General features: G+C 38.3%; 1 protein-coding gene across 1 annotated transcript in view; it reads left to right on the forward strand.

Annotated features, from left to right (window-relative positions):
• Positions 1-1,194: 1,194 nt before the first annotated feature.
• The window catches only part of LRCH1 (leucine rich repeats and calponin homology domain containing 1), a gene marked incomplete in the record, with an annotated part of 1,693,846 nt that continues 1,671,358 nt past the window's right edge, over positions 1,195-23,682 (forward strand). Inside the window, 1 exon segment of the mRNA XM_044072038.1 lies at positions 1,195-1,577. Within this exon segment, the coding sequence (XP_043927973.1) occupies positions 1,352-1,577 (226 nt within the window).

Consider the following 23,682-nt stretch of genomic DNA (forward strand, 5'->3'; position numbering starts at 1 on the left):
CATGAACTTTTTTAAGACCCCAAATGAGGTACGTTCCTCGTAATGAGGTACACTTGAGAGGTATGCCTAGTTTCGTGTCTAATCCACTTACTGCATGTCTTCGCTATGTGGGATGAAACGAGAACACGGGGAAGAAACCCACGCAAACACAGCAAGGACGTGTAGACTCGAACCTGAGAACCTTTTGCTGTGTGGCGATAGCGCTATCCGGTGAACCACCGTGCTAGCATGTATACCTTAAAACCTGTTGCCATCAAAAAGCAATTTTCTACTTACTTGATCTCAGGTTATTTGATGATACCACTTTGGTTTGAATTGCTCCAATTTTACTTGCACCACTTTTTAAGCGGGTTAAATTCAGTGGTCTCAAGTGTAGCACCGTCTGCAAGTCGAGTAACTGAGAATGATACGTTAGAAAATGAATGTTAGGGAACTCAAACCCCGGTTAACTGTATTATCTTAAATAATTATTAATAAAGCTATCACACGTCACTGTGGCTACAGTTATGTTTGCTGCTGGCTCACTTATACAATTTTAATTTAATGTTTTTGAATGGACTTTTGCTACCTTCAGCTTGACAAGATATTGCTTCCTTAAAATTAATTTGTACACCATGGCTTATGTGGTACGTACCTGGCTATACACCGGACTGGAACTTTGAATATTGTAGAAAACCGTAACTGCCAATACGTTATATACCATAAAACCTGTTGGTAGAGGCCAGTAAAGCATTTACCGTGTACTTCAAACTACTTTGGTATGAATTGCACTAATACAGATTGTCCCAGCTGTTTGCCCGCCCGTCCTCTGCACAGAGTGGAGTTTATTAATTATTTCAACCAGGGTAGAGGGATGATCCGGAAAGGATCCATTTCAGCCGCAGTCAGGAGCTACTGCAAACTATTATACAGTATAATTATTTTCACAAAATTTTTACTCAAATCTTCAAGCACTTAACTAGAGCCTTGAAAACACTGGAATCCATTTACAGTTAACGGGAACGCATGAATTATTAAATAAGGGACAACTGTTGCTGAACTCTGAGACTTCTGTGTGACAATAATTCCGTCCTACTTTTGCCCATGCCAGGCAGGCATCATCACACCATACTGGCACTGACCACATATGGGGATAATTCAGCCTGAGGCTCAGCGTCGCACTCAGAGAACTCCGCCAGAGGACGCAACGTCCACAAAGCGGCCTTCCTCTGACTTTTCCTTCACTAGCTCAACAACGCCTGCGCGCTTAGTACTAGTGGAGGAAATTCTGCTGTCTGGCTCTTGAGTCTTAGTGTACACATATCCAGATTAATTACAACGGACTTAAAAACACAGAGAGGGAAAAAGGAATATGGCGACGTTAGCAATGGATTATCAGTCCCAGCCGCAGCTCGCGTCAACTACAGCTCACACACCCCACAGCCTGAATTACAGTCTAAATGTACCCTTAAATCGGGGTCTGGAGAGAGCCTTGGAAGAAGGGGCAAACTCCGGGGTGCTGAACTTGAGCGGCAGAAAACTCAAGGACTTCCCCCGTTTCGCTTTTAATTACGACTTATCTGACACAGTTGAAGCAGGTAAGGGGCAGGAGCTATACAGTTTGTATTACTGATATATGTTACTTCTCTTGGCTTTGCACTAAATACATTGTTAGAGAACAGCATGGTATCTGCGCACTTTTTGCTTAATGCTGCCTATTCGTTAAGCGGTGGCCGTTTAATGTAACCTGGCGGCGGGATTCGTGCCTTTTTTAACCACACTTTGTCAGTTAAGTCTGACAGAATTTAACCCACACCCCCTTTGATGGATGCACACTGGATAACATCCAGTGTGTTGTAGACAGGCAGCTGTGCCATTTCATTGCAGCTGCCCCCAGGAGACGTGTCCTTGACCAACATCAGTGGAAACTTGAGTGAAACGGGACACTTGAGCAGCGGCTTTCTGGTCTTTTGTTGTATAAGAAGGATGGATGGCTGTAGTGGTGCCTCTTCAGGATCTAAGAAGTAATAGTAGTTGTCTAACTCAAGAGAAGAGGAAATGTTTCTTATTTAAGGAGTTAAGACTGTAGCCCTTTTCCCCTAGACTGTGTCAGCAACTCGTGTAGCCTGGAATGGCTAATGTTCGAGTCATTGTATATTTCAGGAAGTGTGTTTGTGTGCCTCAGATGTTGGCAGAATACAGGATACAGTCCCCTTGGAAACGCCTGCAACCGTTTCTGGAACGGAGAGTTTAAAAATCACTGAACTTATATACCCCCAAAAAAAAAAAATTGAAGAGGCCTCCTGTGGATATGACAGTTTCCAGCTTATTAAAAGTGTTTCTGAAAATGTATATATAACTTACTTTTAAGGTTCATGCTAGCTTACAGAAGTTGTGTGATGACATAACAACAATGTTTGACTACCAGGACAGCAGAGAAATTAATGTTTTAATGTCCTTCTGAATTGTTTACATACTTTGATTTAGTTTATGCTTGTCGAAAGGAGTACATGCTCCCTGAAGCGAATTGCTTGTGTGTGAAGATATTACTCTGTGACGTTCATCATTGGATGAAGTTAAACTGAGTGGAGTTTGAACAGGGGTTATAGTTTCAGTTATGGTGACGTTGTGTATGACTTAATCCTTGCATAGATTGTTTTCTTGGCTTTAGAGAGACAAGCGGAAGTCTAACTTCCACACTGGGAACGTGGAAACTTTCCAACTTCCTAGTTGAGAACTTCGGTTAAATTTTCATCTGGACCTCCATTCGCTCTTTTTAATTAATATTCACTTTTGTTCTGTTATTATCATTCTTGTTAATTAACTGTGAACAGTTAAGGTTGAGAATGGCATCCGATCCCCGGTGTCTTTGTATGTGTGCAAACTGTTAGATTAAGATAAGTGTTACGATTCAGCAACAAAAAGGGGTTTCTTTATTGTATACTACTGACGTTATGTTTTCTCAATGCGATTTTGTCAGGTGACCTGAAACAAAATAGCCATATCCTTTTTTCTTAAGTGTGAGACACAGCATTTGACAAATGGGTAGACAATTGTATCAGAACAGGTCATGAATGTAGTTGTTTGAACTTGACTTGCACGTACCAGATGCATTAGGTTTCTGTGGCTTTATGATTTTAAAATATGCTATTATTTTCTTGTACCGTGTGTGTCTGTGTGAGACATTATCTTCTTGCGTGGATGTCAGGTCATCGCTGAAAAGGGTCCATGGACCAGCCTACTGCTCAAGCACACCAATAAGTACAGTTAAAGAAATTGTAAATTTTTGTTGGATGTATTGGATGACATATTTACTTTAGTTTTAGTGATTTATCATAGCTCTCAACTTTCCATCTCCAAAATGAGGAGCACTAGCCCTCATAATGTGGAACAAATGGGCAAAATGTAGGACACACATTAATAGCTCGATCATGACTTCAGCTAGGAAGGTCATAGGATGGTTAAAATATGCTGGCTTTACTTATAAAAAGATCTTTTAATGAATTAATATGATTTATTTATATTTACCATGGATATTCGTTAATTTCTGAAACTGAATGTGTGACCCTTTCAATGTGGGTCTTCGAAGAACATGAACTTTTAAGACCCCAAATGAGGTACGTTGCTTGGAATTAGGTACATTTCAGAGGTATGGATTATGGTTTACTGTTTACAAAGTAGGAACTGTTGCATGCTAAAACATCCCTGTCAAGTGTCCCTATTTTGTTTATTTTTAGGGAATTCCCTAAATATGTATCAAAGTTTTGCCCTGATCTCTCCAAAACTGGAAACTTTTAGGTACTAGTGCTGATAACTTGGAACTTCTCAACTTCTTAATTTTGGGGCCTTTTTCTGTAATTATCATTGCCCCTAATTCTTGATGCAGAAGTTGAGAGCTGTGTGCTAAAGGCAGGAATTTAATCCCAAGGTAAGACCATTCACTGTTTTTTGTCCCCAAAGATGGTCCATGCTTTAAAACAATTCTAAGTAAATGCTGGAAGTGATTTAAAACATAAAGTTATGGTTCTTATGACTGGTATTAATTTGAATTACCTGGAAAACACACAATTCATGAGTCACAGAAGTTGGCAGAAGTACCCTAATATCTTAATTTTAGAGCTACAAGCATACATATGATCTGAATGTAATGCCCTTGTCATGTGCAAGTGGGATATGGAGATACTTATTTGATAATGCTGCATCAGAAACAACACTTAAAAGTATAGACGTAAACAATGTAAATACAGAATGAGACTCTGTCACGGAGTGCTCCAATATGAGAACAGGCTAAAAATCCACTGAATGATCAGGGATAAAAGAAAACGCTAGCATTTTGCTTTGTCTTTCTGTAGTCTAATTAGCATAACATTTTAGTAATAAATGGCATATAACTCTTCCTGCTTTCAGTTGGAACATGGGATATTACTAAGCATGTTTTACAAAAAAAAAAAAGGGAGTGAAAATTGATGATGTAAGCACATTATCAGAGAGTCAGTGTAAAGTTTGTAACGTGCACAGTTTTATGAAACCATCTGTCTCACAACCCTGCAGTAATTTTTGCAGCTTTTTAATTTGTGCTTCTGTTGTTCTAGTCGTACCATATTTCCCCGAAAATAAGACTGGGTCTTGTACTCCTTTCACCCGCCGAAATACGCAGTAGGACTTATCAGGGGATGCCTTATTTACCCCCCCCCCCACCATACAACAATCTACATTTTATTCATGTACACAAATCGTCATATATTCACGTACACAAATTGACATTTGGAACATTTCTGTTATTGGGCAACAGTTCTAAGTAACGCATTAACAGTTGTGTGAGAATTCTACATAAACAGTGCAACAAATATTTCGACTTCAGAATATCTACACCTTGGCTTACACCTTGGCTTGTACAGTGTAACATTTCATGCTTAACAGTGCAGAAAAATCTCAAAATGTGTATGGGGGGGGGAGACTTAAAACAGAAGCAATCCATTCTGTTGCCCTGATAATGGAAAATATATTCAAATACAGTCGTCATCTTCTTCTGGAACATTGTCATAAGTCTGAAACCTCCCAAAGTCCAGCCTGAATTTCTTGCGACTCCGTTTCCTGTAGAACCATTTTGCCATGCATAGCAATAGAGCTCTCCTTAACTGAGCACTGCTTGTCCAAGTAGTCTGCTCGTAGTGCATTGGCAACACAGCTGTCAGTGATTTAATCACATGAATTTTTCACCCAAGTTACGACCTCTTGCAGGCTAGGCTTCACAAAGTTTCCATACTGATTTCTCTCCATTCTCTTTTCAGTGTAGTCATTGAGTTCCATGTGCAAATGGTCCTTGAATGGCTTGTTTATTGCAATATCAAGAGGCTGGCGATAGGTAGCCATGTCTGCAGGAATCCTCATTTGATCTACTCTTCTCCGTTCAAGAAATTTCTTCGTCTTTAGCAAGATGAGTGCTGGCTGAATTCCAGACTAGCAGACCTCTTTCGCCACCTTGCAAAACAAGTGGCAGCATTACATCGACCCACTTCCTTAACTGCTTGTGTGAACCAGGCTTTTTCGGTTTCAGGAATGTAAATGCCTGAAACACGTTCAATCTTATCTTTCTTGCATTTACTAATTATTAGAGGTGGGGTTTTCTTTCCATCTAGGAGAATTGCCAAAATACAGGTAATACGTGCACTCTCGTAACCAGTGGAGGGAATGTAGATTGATGAGGGCACCCCTCTAATCAATTGTTTGAGATCCTTGGCCCATAAACACTGCAGTTTCATCCATAGCAGTCATGTTGGAGAGTTGGTATTTAGAAAAGTCGATGCTATCAACAAAGGACTTGAACGCAAGTGCACGTTTAATAACTTCAGTATCTTCCAGCTTGAACAGTGTTGTTGATCTTCTTAGAGACGGTTCATATCGCTGAAGGAAGCCATCCAGCCAGTGTTGTGATGCTTTGAATTCTGGGGATATTTCTAACTGTGGTGCCATTGCAAGGGCAAATGCTTGAATATCAGCCCTGCGCACAACCAAAGCCTTTGCTCTCCTGTTAGCAATCCATTCACAGATGATGTCTTCCAGCTCAGGAAGTAATGGTTGCCGACCTGATCCACACTTGCACTTCTTAGTATTTCTCTTGTCGGCCTGTTGACTGAGGTTATTTATGCTGCATGCCATTTTCGGACCATTTGGAGATCTAACTTCTCTTTGCAGAAAGCCATCAGATTCTTTTCGTGGGAGTCCTCCATGATTCCTTTCTTGTACTCAATGGAATAGCTCTGTCTCTTTTTGCACTCATCTTGTCGGGGGGGCTTAATTGATGACTTATGAGACTGGAGTGGCAGCACAAAATGGAGACCGTTAAGACACAACTACAGCCATTCGTTATCAAGTGCGCATGCTTTACATGCGTTGTCTGTACTTTGATCACTCAAACTACACCTGCCAGTGTTTATGGGCTAAGGATCTCGACCATCAAGCATGAGTGATGATTAGGGTTACAGTAAGAATCATGGAGGACTTCCAGGGAAAGAATCTTACGACTTTCTGCAAAGAAAAGACGTTGGGTGTCCGAATGGTCCAAAAATGGCAAGCAGAGTACGATAACCTCAGTCAGTGGGTATTGGTAATATTTTATAATTCAACACGTCTGTCATGTGTTGTTGGTGATCTTAAGTGGGGCTTATTTTTGGGGTAGGGCTTATGTCATGACCACCCTGGAAAACCATGCTAGGCCTTATTCTCTGGTTAGGTCTTATTTGCAAAGAAATAACAGTAGTTACATGCTCCAGTATGGATGTATAGCTCCTTAGAACCAAGCTAAGAGAATGGTGCTGACTGTCAATGGAATGCAGAAAATATTGCACATATGACTGAAATTTCTTTGAAAATCTGTTGGAGCTAAGCACAAAACAGTTGGTAGTGTTGCATTTATCATCTCGCCCAGCCAAATGAACAATTCAGAAGAGATGGATAGCAGCACTGAGATGCGTGACTACCTCTTTGCTTGGAATGTTTACATAGATATTTGTATACCTCAAGTAGACTCCAGGGATTTTTTTCCTGAGGTAGGCAGTACATGTTGAAGGTGTGATGGGGAAGAAAGAGGTACTTGGGAACATATTTTCTGGGAGTGGGATGAGTTGGCGGACTTATTCTCTGTGGGGATGCTCTAAAATAGACGCTGGGTGGGCGGATTGATGTGACGAGGGAGATGTTTCTAAGCTAGGAGACAGAATTGGAATTGCCTAGACATGGCAAGGCCTTGCTGTGTCTAATTATAGTGGCTGCCAACAAACCGTTACTAGAACATGGAAATCAAAATCATAACTACCTTTTATGGTTCCGTGTTTGCATTCCAGGATTACCAGCATATTTATACCCGTTTTCTGTAGGTGCTGTAAGAGTTTTTGCATATTTCAGCTGTAGTAATTCTGTTCACAGTTGTGTTTCTTAGTGAGCTACATAAAAATGTTGTTTTGCTTCTTTTTTTGTTTTAAGTTAAGCACTTAGCAAGTCATACAGTGGGCTTTTACTTGCCCATGCCCCAGTTTGATGTCATTACAGAGTCAGATTACTGGTTTCAGTAGCACACTGATCAACACAGTCTGTACATGCTACCTTGTGACTTAACTCAGTAACAGCTATGTGGTGTGGAATGTCACACCTCTAGCAGCCTACATACATCTTTGCATTCCAGAGCATTTTTTTCTGAAAAAAATCAACTTCAAATAATGCTGTTAACAAATATAAATATTTTGTGAACAATAAAAGCTATTAAAGCTTTACAAATAGCCGTGTTAAATGCTGAAAGTGTTCCTTACAGTGATACTAATGCATTCGTAGTCTTTCCACAAGTGCTATATTGTAATGCACACACATCTAGAACTCCTTTTGCTAACATTCACATGCAAATTGTCATATCTTAAAAACTATACAGCATAGACATATGTTGATAGAACACTTTAACCAGACATAACCTGTTACTTGAAAGCAAGAAATATCTGTTTACGTGCATGTTCGGAAACCTATTTATATTGCTAATTATACAGTTAAGATAACACTGAATAATGTCTGTCAGGAAGTATCACTTGCAGAGCAAAATATCAGACAGTTTTCTTCAACATCCAAGGTTTCACCTGATGCCATGCAGTAGTTTGTAAGTCACTTGTTGGTTTTTTTTTTTTTTTTTTTTTTTAACTTACTAAGTACAAACCAAAATATTTATTTGCATAAAACAGCTAGCAATGGCTCCAGTATACTGTAATATAAGTAGAAATGGACAATGAATTTTTCTGTCTCCTACCATGGCGTTTCATACTATACCTCTCAATGGCATGTAGGTCACTTATGAAAAAAATAACAGCTAGCAATGGCTCCTGTTTACTGTAATATAAGTAGAAATGGACAATAAATTTTTCTGTCTCCTACCATGGCATTTCATACTGTACCTCTCAATGGCATGTAGGTCACTTATGAAAATATGACTAAGTAGAAAGCTATGATTTTCTCCACTGCTGAACTCCTAGATTAACAGTCTTGGTGTCATTTAGTTAATAACTCATTGCCATTCCTAATACTACCTATTTTTAGCTTGTAAGTCGCTTAGATAAAGAAGCCAGACACCAAAAAGATCGGGATGCCATAAGGAGCTATTGTTGTTAAATGGAGAAACACAAAAGGCACTATAGGCTTGAATGAGTTAATATTTAAAAATGTCAAGACTATTAATTTACATCATCAGTGGTACTTCAACATCACAAGACATATCAAATTAAACAGTGGCCTTGAGTATGTGACTAGGCTGGATTAAACTGATTTCATAGGGTATATATTACTTTGTCGAAGAATAACTTCCTCTAATCTCTGTTTGTCGATCATAAATCAGTGAACGTTTTACACAGGGAATGGAGTTAGTTGGCCAGCAGTAGGAAATTTACCCTTTTCCCCACAATAGTGCGATCTCTGAGTTGCTATAAGTAGATGGTGTGTGGGGTGCAGCATCCCACCTTGGTGGGTTTGATATGCTAGCTTGGCTGTGTGTGACAGTAGGAGTGGTGGACAGCTAACTCCGTTCCCTGTGTAAAACATTTGCTGAAGGGAACATTCGCTGAGTTCAGTGAATGGAGGTTCAGTGAAGCTAGTTTTCGAGAAAGTAGTATAGACCCAATTTTTATAAATAGGAGGGGCATACCTACTCTCAATACCAAGAAGTACAGTATCGTTTTCTCTGCCAAATCTTCCATCAGTACCACTTAAGGTGTAGGTAATGTCCCAGTTACATCTGACACAGTCATCATGGTATTGGGAACCTGTTATGAGAACACTCTCCTTTGAGCATCATATCTCTGTAGTGGATACATAGTACTTCAAAATTGCATACCTTATCCTTCATGGTATCTTCTCAAGATCCAGAGAAGTTATTCACTTTATTTTACTGCATTAAGCCCACAGCTGAATGTAATACCCCACTTAGAATATATCTTTCTAAACATCTAACCCAAATCAAGGTCTTAGTTTCCTCATCAGAAAGATCTCCGATATTGGTTACCTGTAGCTACTGAGATTTAAGTCTTGCTCCTCTATTCAGCGTCCTTTAGATTCTTGAGGGGTCCTTTTTGATTACCCTTCCATACTCCGCACATGCTAGTCAACCAAGGTAAAGTAAATACCTGCTCTAGAGACCTAAACTTACACTCGTACATCTGCAACACTAGATAGTATGATGGGTACTTTACAAATTGTTTATATTTTGGTAACCCACTTTCATCTTTTTTGCGTAAATGGGCTAACTTCGTTGAAGGTTGGGCGTCGAGCTGGCACCTCAGCACCATAAAAATCTACTGCCAATCATTAGTGGACCGGAGTTCCACTGTGGTGACCCCTAACTGGGAAAAGCCGAAAGAACAACAACAATTTCCATCTTTTTTTTTTTCTTCTAATTTACTTTTGTTAATCTGTTTTAAGTGTTATGTCCGTCTGCTTTCTGAAAAAAGAAAATAAGGATCCAATTTCTTCTTTTTTTTTTTTTCTTTTTTTCATAATTCTTGTTCAAAGATATTTTTTTATTGCTTGGTAGTGGAACTTAAGTAAATTACAGTGCCAACTTGGAAAAAAAATGAAATGAGGATCATTATCAATAATTGATCAGTTACATCTGCAAGTTCTGTAGAGTGAGTGTACTGATTAAATAGGCCTCCTTCCAATTTACACAAAATTCAGAGGCTGAGCAGTAAGCTTGTATTCTCATGGGTAGAATGGTAATGAATATATTTTGAACTGTATCCAGAAAATTACAGTATAAAACATAATGAACAGTGCCATGTAGTGTAGCCTGACAGCCAGACAAACTGAAGTGATAGAGTAATTTTTTGCTTATCCTCATTTGATTTCCTGTGAAATTAAATAATGTAATGAGCAAGTCACTGAAGTTCACTCAAGCTCACAGTCAAAATGGATTTAACCTGTTAAGAGTTTAAAAAAAATAAATAAATAAAAAAGCATCCAGCTGCAGACTCTGCTGATTTAATTCTGCATAAAGCTTTGCTCCCTTTTCCTTAATTTGGATTTCTGTTAAGTTGTATAACTGTTGTGGGTTTTTCTGCTGGCTCCTGTTTGCTATGATTCAATGATGTAAGTATGACTCAGATTGCTGTGTATGTTGTACAGCTGTGGTGGTTTTGACAGGGAATACCATTACAAAATGCTCATTCCTTGTGTCAAAACATCCTGTTGGTAAGGCATAATATGAAAACACACACTTATGCCAGTTTTCAGTAACAGAGCTTCTACATATAACTGTTGGAAACTTTGCCAGTATTCAGGTTAGAAAGGGAATCTTATTATAAACAAGTTGATTATATATATATATATATAAGTATGTAGTATCATCCATAGTAAAAGAGGTATGTATTTTTTTCTTTGAGTTTGACTGTGTCTAAACATTTTAGCTGAACCCAATGTTGCATAGAAGCATTTTTTTTATTACTGAATAATTAAACACTTTGATTTTCTATGGAACCATGGACATTTGTTTCTGCTAGGAATAATTTATTAGCTACAAGGTATGGCATTATTTTCTTGAAGGTTTGCTTAAAGATCTTGCGGCCGACTGTCAGTCTGTGTAATTTTTCCTCTATTGCACTACATGTGTTATATTGTATCAAGTCTATCAGGTTAAACTTTAGAAGACTGAATGATAAATGATGGAAACGGGCAAGACTGAGCATAAAAATCCAAAAGAGCAGCCCTCCAAATAATATAACTATACTGAAAAAACAATTACTTCACAGACCGTCTGTTGTGTTTGTAGTGAAACACAGAATTTTCTTCTAGGGGTGTGTATGCAGCCTTAGAGGTAGAGTATTGTTCCTTCTTGCAAATGCTTTATTTCTCTGTATCTGGTTTAACTTCATTCCCAGGTGTACATATTTGGTACTCTTTCAGGATTTTCAATTTCAGGTTTTGATTTTATATCAAGTCTTGTGTGTTTTTGTTTTAGTATTTGACTGAGAGACTAATTGTATTATTGTACTGTGTTTAACATTTCAGGGTTATTGTAAATCCATCTGCTGTAACACTGGACTTGTATGTTCTCAATGACTGCTTAAGTAATGATAGGATGCTTAGATTATTGCTGCATAATAGTGCAGTGCTTGCTTTGTGGGGTGACTAACTGCACAGAAAGTCTGCATTACACATTGTCTTTGGATACCAGAACACTTTGCATTGCCATTAATGAGCTGTGTGCAGTGCAGTAACTGAACCCATTCTTAGTCCGGTCAGAGAATTTGTTTATTTTAAAATTTTTGCGATGTGGTTGTGTTCCAGTGTTATACAACATATATTCACAGTAAATGATTGGTGGTTAAAATGCCCTATGGGTTGCATAGTGATGCAGTGAGTAGCATTATCTCCTCACAGCAAAAGGATCTCCAGTTTGGCTCTTGGCTATGGTACCTTATGTGTGCTGTTGCATGTCATACTGGTATGTGTGTCCCACCCCTTCAATGACTTATTCATTTTCTTCCCAAATTTCAAAGACACGCAGTAGGTGGATTGGTGAGTGCTATAGTTTCCGTTGGTAGGTGTAGCTGATGTTGAAGAAAGGCCTGACAATCTAATTCTGTTTCCTTCCTTTGCCAAGTAAACTCTGTGAATGGCGGTGGCTGTTCACTGGGCTGCTGTAGAAAACTGACTCCAGCATAGATGGATGGAAACTCTACTGTGGTGAAACGTTACTGGAGTTTTATATTACATTTCCTTGCTTTTCAGCCACACTACTCTGTAAGCAAATCGGATCCACATCTAGATTACCTTCTGTCTGCCCTTCTACAGTCAGGACAAATAATTTTTTCCAAGTATAAGTGTTACTTTGCACAATAAAGTAGTTTTGTTAGACAATGAAAGTAAGACTGCTTACAAGTCCTTTATTGTCCAATTTGAGGGACATTGTTGCATATGCCTAAGTATGATTAGTGTAGACTCCACTGAGTTGGTATAGCTATCAGTTTTTGAAACTGTCTGGTATCTGAAACTGCAGGGCCGAAGCTATGTTGGAGGTGAAAGATTTCTGATTACTATCTGACCTTTGGTACACAGAGCTGTGTGACTCCATTTTTACAAAGGAAGAAGTTCTTCATGTTTCAGAATGCCTATTCCCCTTCACATGTTCTCTGCTCTGTTTTTAGAATGCGATGAGAGGTCCTCTGCAGAACGCACCTACACGATAGTCACTAGTAGAGCAGGAGATCATCTTAGATAAAAAATAAGCACTGTTGTACCAGTGTAATTCTGGGTGCCTTGACTACTTTTATTATAGTTTTAGGGTAGCATGTGTTTTGTATGCTCTGCTTGGCAAGTTGTTTGCTGCATTCTACTTAAGCTCTGTCTTTTGCTTAAACTTTTTCCTTGCATAGGAAGAACCATGTCACAGTTTGTGTGTCCACTAATAAAATGTATATATATATAGCTTGTGATACTTGAATACATACAGACGCAAGTGGAGTAACTATATAAGATTGCAGACAAAGTGGGGCCTTGTGGAAAGCCAATTGGAGTGTTTTAATTTCAGCATTTATATGTGTTTTGAAAAAGCAGTACTTGAGTATTTAATAGAAGAATTTTTTTAACTTTGTGCACATTTTAAACATGACTACTTAAATTTATGCTAAATTTCTAGTATGTCTTTTTAATTCCTGTCTGAAGCCTTTATAATTTAAGTGTGAAACCTGGGGTGTTGCTGACTTGTCAATATCACCATATTAATTAAACTGAAAAAAAAGTATTGCGTCTTAATTGAATGGCGGTTGCTGATCTAGGCAGTACTATTTCTGAGTTAATAATTACGTAATTACTAATTGGATATTAAACGCTGCCAGAATGTTGTGGTTCAGTTGGTATAAGAAGTCAATATCCAATAGCCATTAAAAATGTAACTTCAGCTTTCTGTCAAAAAGTGCTGTAGAGTTATATTGGGTGTAAGTTGAAGCTGTGTTTTCATTATGCCTGGGTAAAATAATTCATGTCTGGCAATGAGTCTCCAGTCTGATAGTTGACTGGATAATAGTAGTACACAATTGTCTTTTCTTTGTATTCGGACTGAATACTTTTGAAACCAGTTTGAACTAAAAGGAGAAAATATATAGTCATGCATGTCACTCTGGCTGGCTAAACTGAATTAAGCGCAAGTGCAGGTGGGGATCATAATACCATCAGGCAGGAGTGAGATTAAACAAGCTGGTTCGCTGCAGTCTTTAAGGCTAATGAGACACTTGGGACATGTTTGATTTTGTAAAGTAAAATGGGGGAAACATTATGTGCACAGAACCTGTCATCTGCCATTGGGCTTAAGTTAACCTGCCTTCCCTTTTGGATTTGTGAAACCTAAATTTGACTACATTTTAGATGGCTGAAACTTTCCTTTAGGAAAGAGAATACAAGGTTTATTCAATCCAGGCTTTCTTTGATTCCAGTTGTGACCATTATCTGTTATTTTAGTTTGAAGCAAAACAGCCAAAAGATATCATTTAAACTCCCATGTGTTCTCTTGTTGTAACAAGTAATGGTGATTACAGGTAATTTTCACTTTGTTATAAAAATGGAAGCACCGCAGTATAGAAAATTGATGCATCGTCACAATTGTTTCTGTTTCTGCCCACAGCAGGCGTTTATCAAAAGTGTTAAATTAAAAAAAATCAATAAAAATTAAAAAAAAAATTGATAATTTATCACTCTGCTTAGCTGCTTTGGAAATCAGAATTGAATTACCAATGAATAGGGTAGTCATCTTAGGCTGCAGCATTGAGCACAGAGGCTAAAAACATTCTCTCGGTTTTCTATATAATAACTAGCAATAAGATAAATTTCCATATTCAGTAACTTTAGGATTACCTGATGAATTGGAGCAGCGTGTTGGCTTAGTGGTTAAGGAATCCATCTTGCAACTTCAGATTGTGGTGTATGTTCCAGGGCATTTGGTGCTGTCCTTGTGCCGTGTGGAGTCTGCATGTCCACCCCTCGGTCGAGTGATAAAGACATGCAGATAGGTGTGAGCGTGAATGGGTGTGCCTTCTTTGGAGGTTGGGCGTCGGGCTGGCAACTCTGCACCGTAAAAAAAAATCCACTGCCAATCTTTAGCAGACTGGAGTTCCGCTGTAGCGACCTCTAACCGGGAAAAGCCAAAAGACATTACTTTTACTTGGCAGTGTACATATTCTGCTTATAACTGCTTTGATTTTGACTGGGTGCTCTTTGTTTCAAAACCATGCTGGTTGGTTGGCTATGCTACGCTGTCCGTATATGATATTTACATGCATATAGGTAAATTGAATATCCATGTATATATAAGATATGTGGTTTACCTAGTATTAGTCTGTTTTAGCTAAAATAAACCTCTATATTATCAAGATACATTTTGGGTGATTTTAATGATGACCGACAGTTGTGCGAGAACTGACAATTCCCAGGACTAAATAAGGAGCAGGGAAGGGTGGGGGTGGGGGGACATTAGAGAAATTGATGTAGCACCAATTCTGTTAGTAATAAATACATATGTTTTTGTGCTTGTGATAATTAGAAATATTTATTTGTGTGTGTGTGTGTGTGTGTGTGTATATATATATATATATATATGTGTGTGTGTGTATATATATATATATATATATATATATATGTATATATGTATGTATATATGTATATATATATATATATATATATATATATATATATATATATATATATATATATATATATATATATATAAAATGTGTGTATTACTATGCTAACACTTTCTGTATCTCACTGTTTGCTCTTGTAACAATGTGAGGTATTGCCAGCTGTGCCAGGAGAAGTAGAGTGGGGGGGATATGTAACATATGCCAGCACAGCTAGCTGGAAGTTTGTAAAGAGGTGTACACCACTCGTATATCAAACTGCCTGATTTATACAGATGCTTGTGTTTGAAAAATGTATTGTAAAGCTGCTTGTGTTAATGTACCAGCAGTGTGCCCAGATGGACAGAAAAATAAATATGCATGCATTGTTGTAACTGTTTAAATGTATATATGTTAACAGAGGATACTGGAATAACAGAGGATACTGGAATAACAGAGGATACTGGAATAGAAGGGATTAGTCTCAAACCTTGAAAATGATTTGAAATTAAATTACATGGCTTAGGCCATAAATATTGTATCTTGGAGTTCTTACTGCAGCCAGAGACAAAGTCTGTACTAGGAAGCATCCTGCATTGTCTTTGGGGTGAACTATTTGCTACTTTGGAAGAGTGGAGGTTTGAAATTGCTTTAGGACTTCCAGAAGCTGCATCAGATCTTGGCAAGCTCTGTGTGTGTGTTATTGACAGAAATGTGCTAAATCCTGGCAGTTTCTAGCAGTGGTGGTTGCATGGGAACCAGATGTCAGATGACCAGATGTATGTGATGTCATTCTGTAATCCATCACTAAAAATGATATTTTAATATTAGGTGAGACTGAAGTCTCATGGCACTGTGTTTTTGTAACCTGATGAAGGATCTCTGACCTACTTCATCTTGCCTTGCTCTAGTAAGTAACCAGGGAATAATAATTCTTTAGATCAGTCAGGAAAATATAATGCTACTAGTTAACTAGTGTTTTTTTCTGTAACTGTGTGAACCAGTCCACCTGTGTAATTTTAATATTTCCTGTGAATGAAACTCTGGTGTTTGTAAATAGAGATTTAGTATTTTCATATTTTTATTAATTATGTTTAAACTTTTCATTGTGGCTGGTCCTTTAGAGAATATTTTAGCCTTTGAGAGTACTTGTATCTGGTGACACTGTGGTCACCCTTGAAAGCCTGGCTGTTTGGTCAGCATTACCACTTGTATTTATATTAATTTCACTCTGTATAATTGGGTGCCCTTGCAAGAGTCTTAGAATAGCTGGCTTTGGAGTGTGTGGTGGCAGTGTAACCACTTTATAGGCTGGGCAGAAGGAGGGGGGGCATAGCTAGTAAATCTGTGCCAGCCTTTCCCAGGTATGTATGTGTGTCAGCTGCTTGGAGCAGGGACATGAAGCACAGGTTCCACAGAGAGGATGTTGGAGGAGTTGGCTTGGACACTCAACTGAGGACTCGAACCCTACACCTGTGTCATTGGGGAGCCTTATTGGGGCTCTAGAGAGAGAGTGGACCCAGCCCCCAGACTGACTGTGTTCCCTTAAGGGAAATTGTGCTTGATGCCGAGAGCCGCATCTGGAAATGCTGGGTGTATCCTTTTTTGTTCCAAATGAATATGCCTCCAGTGTAAGTGGTGAGGATTCAGGCTCCTTGATTACTGGCCCAGAGAGGGGATGTCACAGGTTCTAAGACAACACATTGTCTACTGCTTAAAAATTTCTCTCTCACAAATGCAGAGACCATATCCACACCTTATGTAAATTAGCATTACCCGCACTGGTACACGCTTAACTGCTTTTTGTATTCTAACATTTTGCTGTTTGTCGTATTGCTTTTAACTTTTATCTCATTTTATACTTTATAGTTCCTTATTGCACCCTTTTCATTGTTTTAGCATTTTTACAATTTTTTTTCTTTTTATGGTCTGGGTTATGCCAGATGTCTTTTACAGCATACAGTGGATATAAAAGTGTACACACCCCTGTTAAAATGCCTAGTTTTTGTGATATAAAAATGAGACCACAATAAATAATTTCTAAACTTTTCCAACCTTTAATGTGACCTATAACCTGTACAACTCAATTGAAAAACAAATATGTTTGGGGAAAAATATAAAAAAAACATACAATATGCTGGTTGCATAAGCGTGCACACTCTTAAACTAATAATTTGTTGAAGCACCTTTTGATTTAATTACAGCATTCAGTCATCTTGGGTACACACCTGCCATCAATTAAAGAGACTCTGATTAACCCCAAATAAAGTTCAGCTGTCCTAGTAGGATTTTCCTGACATTTACTCAGTTGCCTGCTACCTCAAAAGCCATGGTTCACAGAGAGCTTACTTTCAACAATGAGGTCCATTTGATGCTTTGTATCAGTCAGGCGAAGGGTACAAACAAAAAATTCCACAGCATTGGATATACCATGGAACACAGTGAAGACAGTCCTCAAAAAGTGGAGAAATATGGGACAACAGCACTCTCTCCAAAACTGATGAAAAGCCAAGACGAAAAATGGTCAGGGAGGCTGCCAAGAGACCTACAGCAACACTGAAGGAGCTGCCAAAATTTCTGGCATGTACTAGTTGTGTACTACATGTGACAACAATCTCCCGTATTCTCCATATGTCTGGACTATGAGGTAGTGTTCCTAGATGGAAGCCTTTTCTTACACAGAAAAATATCCAGGCACAGCTAAAATTTGAAAAACAATACATCAAGTCTCCCAAAAGCATGTGGGAAAGTGTGTATTGGTCTGATGAGACCAAGGTTGAACTTTTTGGCCCCAATTCCAAAAGGTACATTTGGCGCAAAAACACTTTGCATCACCAAAAGAACATCATCCCCACAGTGAAGCACCAAAAGAACATCATCTCCACAGTGAAGCATGGTGGTGGCAGTATCATGCTTTGGGGATGCTTTTCAGCTGGAACTGGGGCTTTAGTCAAGGTGGGAGAATTATGTACAGTTCCAAATACCAGTCACTTTTGGCCCAAAACCTTCAGCCGTCTACTAGAAAGCTGAAGATGAAGAGGAATTTCACCTTTCAGCACGACAATAACCTCGAGCATACATCCAGATCAACAAAAGAATGGCTTCACCAGAAGAAAATTAAAGTTTTGGAATGGCCCAGCCAGAGCCCAGACTTAAATCCAATAGAAAATCTGTGGGGTGACCTGAAGAGGGCTGTGCACAAGAGATGCCCTCGCAATCTAAAAGATTTGGAGCACTTTTGCAAGGAAGAGTGGACACAAATTGCCAAGTCAAGATGTGCCATGCTGATAGACTCCTACCCAGGAAGACTGAATGTTGTAATTTAAATCCAAAAGGTGCTTCAACAAAGTATTAGTTTAAGGGTGTGCACACTTGCACAACCAGCTTATTGCACGTTTATTTTTTTATATTTTTTCCCCTAACAGATTTGTTAGTTTTTCAATTGAATTGTACAGGTTATAGATCACATTAAAGGTGGGAAAGGTTTTGAAATGAAGTGATTTATTATGGTCTCATTTTTTTATATCACAAAAAACTGGTATTTTAACAGGGGTGTGTACACTTTTTTTTATATCCACTGTACATCCAGTTTACTACTATAATTTTACTTTATTTGCAATGTATATTTTTTAGCCTGGTGGCCTGGGCTGTGCCTGAAAAGGGTCTTTGGAGTAGAGTACTTTCTTGGTTAACAAACTGATGAACAAATATGTTGCTTTTCTTACTGTTATTGCTTTAGAGGTCCAGGTTATAGATGGATTATGGTTTGTAATGGATTGCTTCTGTCTTGTCTGTTTAACTGCTCTAAATACAACCTGTGTGCTGAAAGCTGAGTGCTGCACTGTGTTTTTATGTTGAGGTAGCTCTTTATGTAGATGGAGTTGCTGATTTACTCTCTGGTGTCTAGCCCGCTAGAAATGCCCCTTCTTTCTCCTCAGTTATACCAAGGATAAGCTGCTTACTTCAGACACAAGGTAAAAGGTTTGATTGTTACCCTTTTTGAAAGGGAAATTGGCAAGACTTAAAATGGCCTACAAGGGTAGTTAGCCTTGTACTTCTTCCTTCTAAATCACTCGAGTGATGCCTGCTGTCTTGGATTTTAACAGTTGTGTATGTCATTAGATATGTGGAACTGTTGTAATTTACATGAAGTAGTTTACAATTGATTACTCAGTGGTCCCCATTACATTAGCATGGAACAGATGTGTTTGAGCATTCTACATTTTGTTTCCAAAGTAAAGATTGATTTTTTGTTTGTTTTGAAGCATCTCCTAAAATTTGTCTACTGTACAGGATGCGAGACGCTGCTTTCCTCTTGCTTGTTTGTAGTTATTTGGACTTGGCTGTCTTGCAGTTAGGATTCATACATCCATATGCTTTGATTATCGACTCGGACATTAAACATCCTTTTTTAGGCATCAGCCATAAGTACTTGGAAGTAACCACCACGAATGCAGTTAGTGTAATGACTTTTTGTCGGTGAAATTTTATTTTCCTTTTAAGTGAGGTATTTTGTGTTTTTTCAGATCTTTTTTTGAACATTTGGTAGAAATTGATGTTTTTCTAGTGTAGGATATTCTTGCAGTTTCTACAAGTTAACTCTTGCATTCTTGAAGGTAAACCTTCCCTCTGCAGTGCTTGCTACCTTCTACAGAGGCACCATTGAGAGTATACTAACCAACAGTATTGGAACTTGGTACAGTAACTGTTCCACCTCAGACCAAAAGGCCCTCCAGAAAGTGGATAGGGTAGCAGAGGAAATCAATGGGACCACACTTCAGCCATCCAAGAAATGTACGTGCCATGGTGCCTCAGCTTGGCTAACAAGATAACCAGAGACACTACCCACCCTGCCCATGGACTGTTCACCTGTTTATCTTCTGGTAAATGCTACCACAGTATGAGATGCAAAACAACCCGATTGAATAAGAGTTTCTTCCCACAGCCCATTACACTACTAAACTCACACTAATTCCAAACCATGTTGAAAATTGCTGCTGAAAATTAACAATAATACCTTACATTTTTTTGTGCAATAATATTTCTGTGCAATAAGACCACTGAGATTCTTAAATTCATATTTTTGAGTACTAATCAAAGCTGTAAAGCAACTATGCAATAATGACTACTGTGGAAAGAGTCTCCTGTATGTGCAGTCAAAATCTGTAGTAGTTAGTTTAAGAAAATGTCACGTCAGTAGTAGCTGTTGTACTGTAGATTGTTCCAAAAAGAAAAAAAGCCAGCACCCAGGAGGATCTGAATTATGAATCTTTATTAGAAAACTGAAACTAGACCGGTTTCAGCACTAGGCTTTCTTCAGTAGTACATTGGATGGTGTCTGTGAATCATCCTCTTATATAGCCTCAGTGAATGAATATAATGACATCATTTCCTGTAGTCCGAAAACCAAAAATTGGTTAATATGAACAAAAGTATTATAAAAACCAAGAAGGTTATTGGTTCGGAAATGACTTGATGGTATAAATAAGCTACTGATTTTTCATTTATATTCATAAGTGCAAACAAAATAAAATGTGACTGGTATATATAAATACCTAAAAATTAAGAACACAATGATTAGTATACCAAAAAGAAAAACCATCATGATAAACATGCTAGGATTGGGAAAAAAGGTACGTGAATAATAATATCACAAATAAATGATAACTGGAAGATGCTTGGAAAAACATAAATCATAACTTGTCATTCAATCCCGGGGGGAAAGCCCCCCCCCCAAGTTTGATGATCCATCTCTTTTCTTTTTTGTTTAAAATGTCATGCCACCCTGCTTTAAATAATCGATTGCCAATGATGCGATCAATAATGGTAAATGAGAATTTGGCAGTGGGATGTTTAGTGGTATGTCTGTATAATGCATTGGTTAATCTTTTGTTCCTGATATCCTCCAGGTGTTCAGAGATCCTAATACGGAACTGTCTTGAAGTTTGACCAACATAAAAGGCTTGACATGTACATGTAGCGAGCTATATTATCCAATCCGAACTGCAGTTACCAAAAAATTCAATATTATAAATTTGTCCAGTGTTTTTACTGGTGAAGCTGGTAGTTTTAAAAATGTAACTACAAAAACTGCAGTGGCCACAAGGAAAAATGCCTGTTAGTTTATCCCCAGTAAGTGTCCTTTGTGTGAGATTGTCATCCTTGGAATTTGTTCTTTTGTAATGTGAGAATAAAGAGCCAAGCGTTTTGCCCTTCCTATATGAGAAGTAGCATCGTTCCCCTAAATAGTCTTCCAAAAGGGGATGCGAGTTGAGTATATTCCAATGGTTGTTGATAATATTAATCAAGTTCCTACTATTTCTGCCATAGGTGGTAACGAATCTACATAAATCGGTACCTTTTTCTCTCTGACCTGATTTGTATTGTAAAAGGGAATCCCTGGGTTTATTACTACTGAAATTAGCTGCAGAGTTGATAATCTGTGGAGAATAACCCCTGGACAAAAATCTGTTGGTTAAATCAGCCTGGTATTTGGTAAGATCAACCTTAGAAGAACACATCCTTTTAATCCGCAGAAATTGGGATTTTGGTATATTTTTAATGATATGTTTGGGATGAAAACTTTCTGCATGCAATAGAGTATTGTATTGTGGGAATTTTCTATGGACAGAAGTTTTTAATGTGTTATCTGTCTCATTAGATGGACATCCAAAAAATTAATTTCATTCTGATAATGTTCCACAGTGAATTCAATACCCCAGATGTTCCCATTGAGATGCTCAATAAATTCCTGGAGGTATTCATTGCCTCCCTTCCATACCAGCCAGCAGTCGTCCAGGTATCTTCTCCATATATCAATTTCCGGTAGATAGATGTTATGCATTGGGTCATAAATAATGTGTTCTTCAATATAACCCATGAAAAGGTCTGCATAAATGGGTGCAAATGATGCACCCATTGCCGTACCCTGCAGTTGCCAATAACATTCTTGTTGAAAATAGAGCACATTTTTAGTGAGAATATGTTCAGCCATGCATACAATTAGTGTATTCATACCCGGAGGGTACATGTTGGTTTTATTTAGCCAGAACTCTAACGCCATTAAACCTGCCCAGTGTGGGATACTGGTGTATAGAGATGTTACATCAAGGGTACACATGAACCATTCCGGATCCAATTGAGATTCTGAAACAATCTGTAGGAATTCAGTAGTATCCTGGATTCTTGCTCGAATATGTGATAACAGTGGTTTCAATTTTTCAGTGAGATAAACGGATAGGGGTTCAGTAAGTGAACCGATGCCAGATACAGTTGGTCTGCCAGGTGGCTGATGAATGGATTTGTGAATTTTAGGTAGTAGGTAAAGGTATTGTTTGGCAGGGTCTTGAACCATCAAATGAGTTTTGGTTCTATCTGAAATGATCCCAGCTTCCACCGCTTGTTCAAGGAACTTGTTGATTTCCAGTTGAAAACTGGGTGTGGGATCAATGTCCATTTTCATGTAATGGTGATGGTTCGATAGTTGTCTATAGCCTTCATCATGATAGTAGTCGGTGTCCATAACAACCACCGCACCCCCTTTATCGGCAGGAATAATGACAACATCTGTATTGTTCTTAAGTTGTGTAAGAGCCATTTGTTCTTTCTTAGAAAGATTATGCCTAATATTATTTTCAGAACTGAAATGGAAGTGTATATCCTTAATGACTGCCTGCTGAAAGACGGCAACATGTTTGTCCATCGGAGGATTAAATGTAGATTTATGAAATTTGAAATCAGATGATCTTTGAGTAACATTAATATTATCCTGTTGTTTGAAAAAAAGTTTAAGATTAATCTTTCTACAAAACTCTATGGTGTCAGATACTGATGAACTTTCATCAGTAAAGAAACCGGGAATAAAACCAAGGCCTTTATTAAGTAAGGAGTATTTATCATCAGATAAAACATGTTTTGAGATATTCAGAACATTAGTGCATGGTTCATTCATTTCACTATTGATATGAATAGTTCTTCTAAGCTTGTGACCCCTATGTTTCCTGCCTGCCCGATGTTTCCTACCCCTAAAGGGACCTCAGTTGTTCTTCCCCTTTTGGCGTTGGGAGAATCGCCAATACTTAATGTATCTGTGGCTGTAGTAGAGGATTCTTCACAAGAGGTGGTATAGCCTAATCCTGTCTTTTTCAAAATGGACCTGGGTCTCTTCTTGCGTACAAAAGAGGCATTTTTAGTGCCTTGAGCAAACATGACACCCCTCTGTGATTCAAATTGTCTGCCCTTCTCATAATCCTCCTTGTCTCGGGCAAATTTATGCAATTTTTTGCTTTTGAGATTATTTTCCAAAGTGGATATCTCTTTGGATAATTTGCTCAGACAAGTGTTTAAAATTGGTATTTTCTTCAAACTGTTTAAGGTTGTTGCAGGTTTTTTCTACTTACAAAATATTTGCTTGTACAGTTCTCTCATAGAATGATGCTAGTATGTTAACTCTGGCCATGGCGGCCTCCTGTTGTGCTATTTGCCAATCCTTAAGCAGAGTGTCATCTGGTGTACCAACTAATGGTTGTATTTTACATCTCAATCCCCTAGGGGATATATTCTGCACCTG

This window comes from Protopterus annectens, chromosome 5.part0, assembly GCF_019279795.1.
Source record: "Protopterus annectens isolate FY-2018-M chromosome 5.part0, PAN1.0, whole genome shotgun sequence".
Classification (NCBI taxonomy): Eukaryota; Metazoa; Chordata; order Ceratodontiformes; family Protopteridae; genus Protopterus; species Protopterus annectens.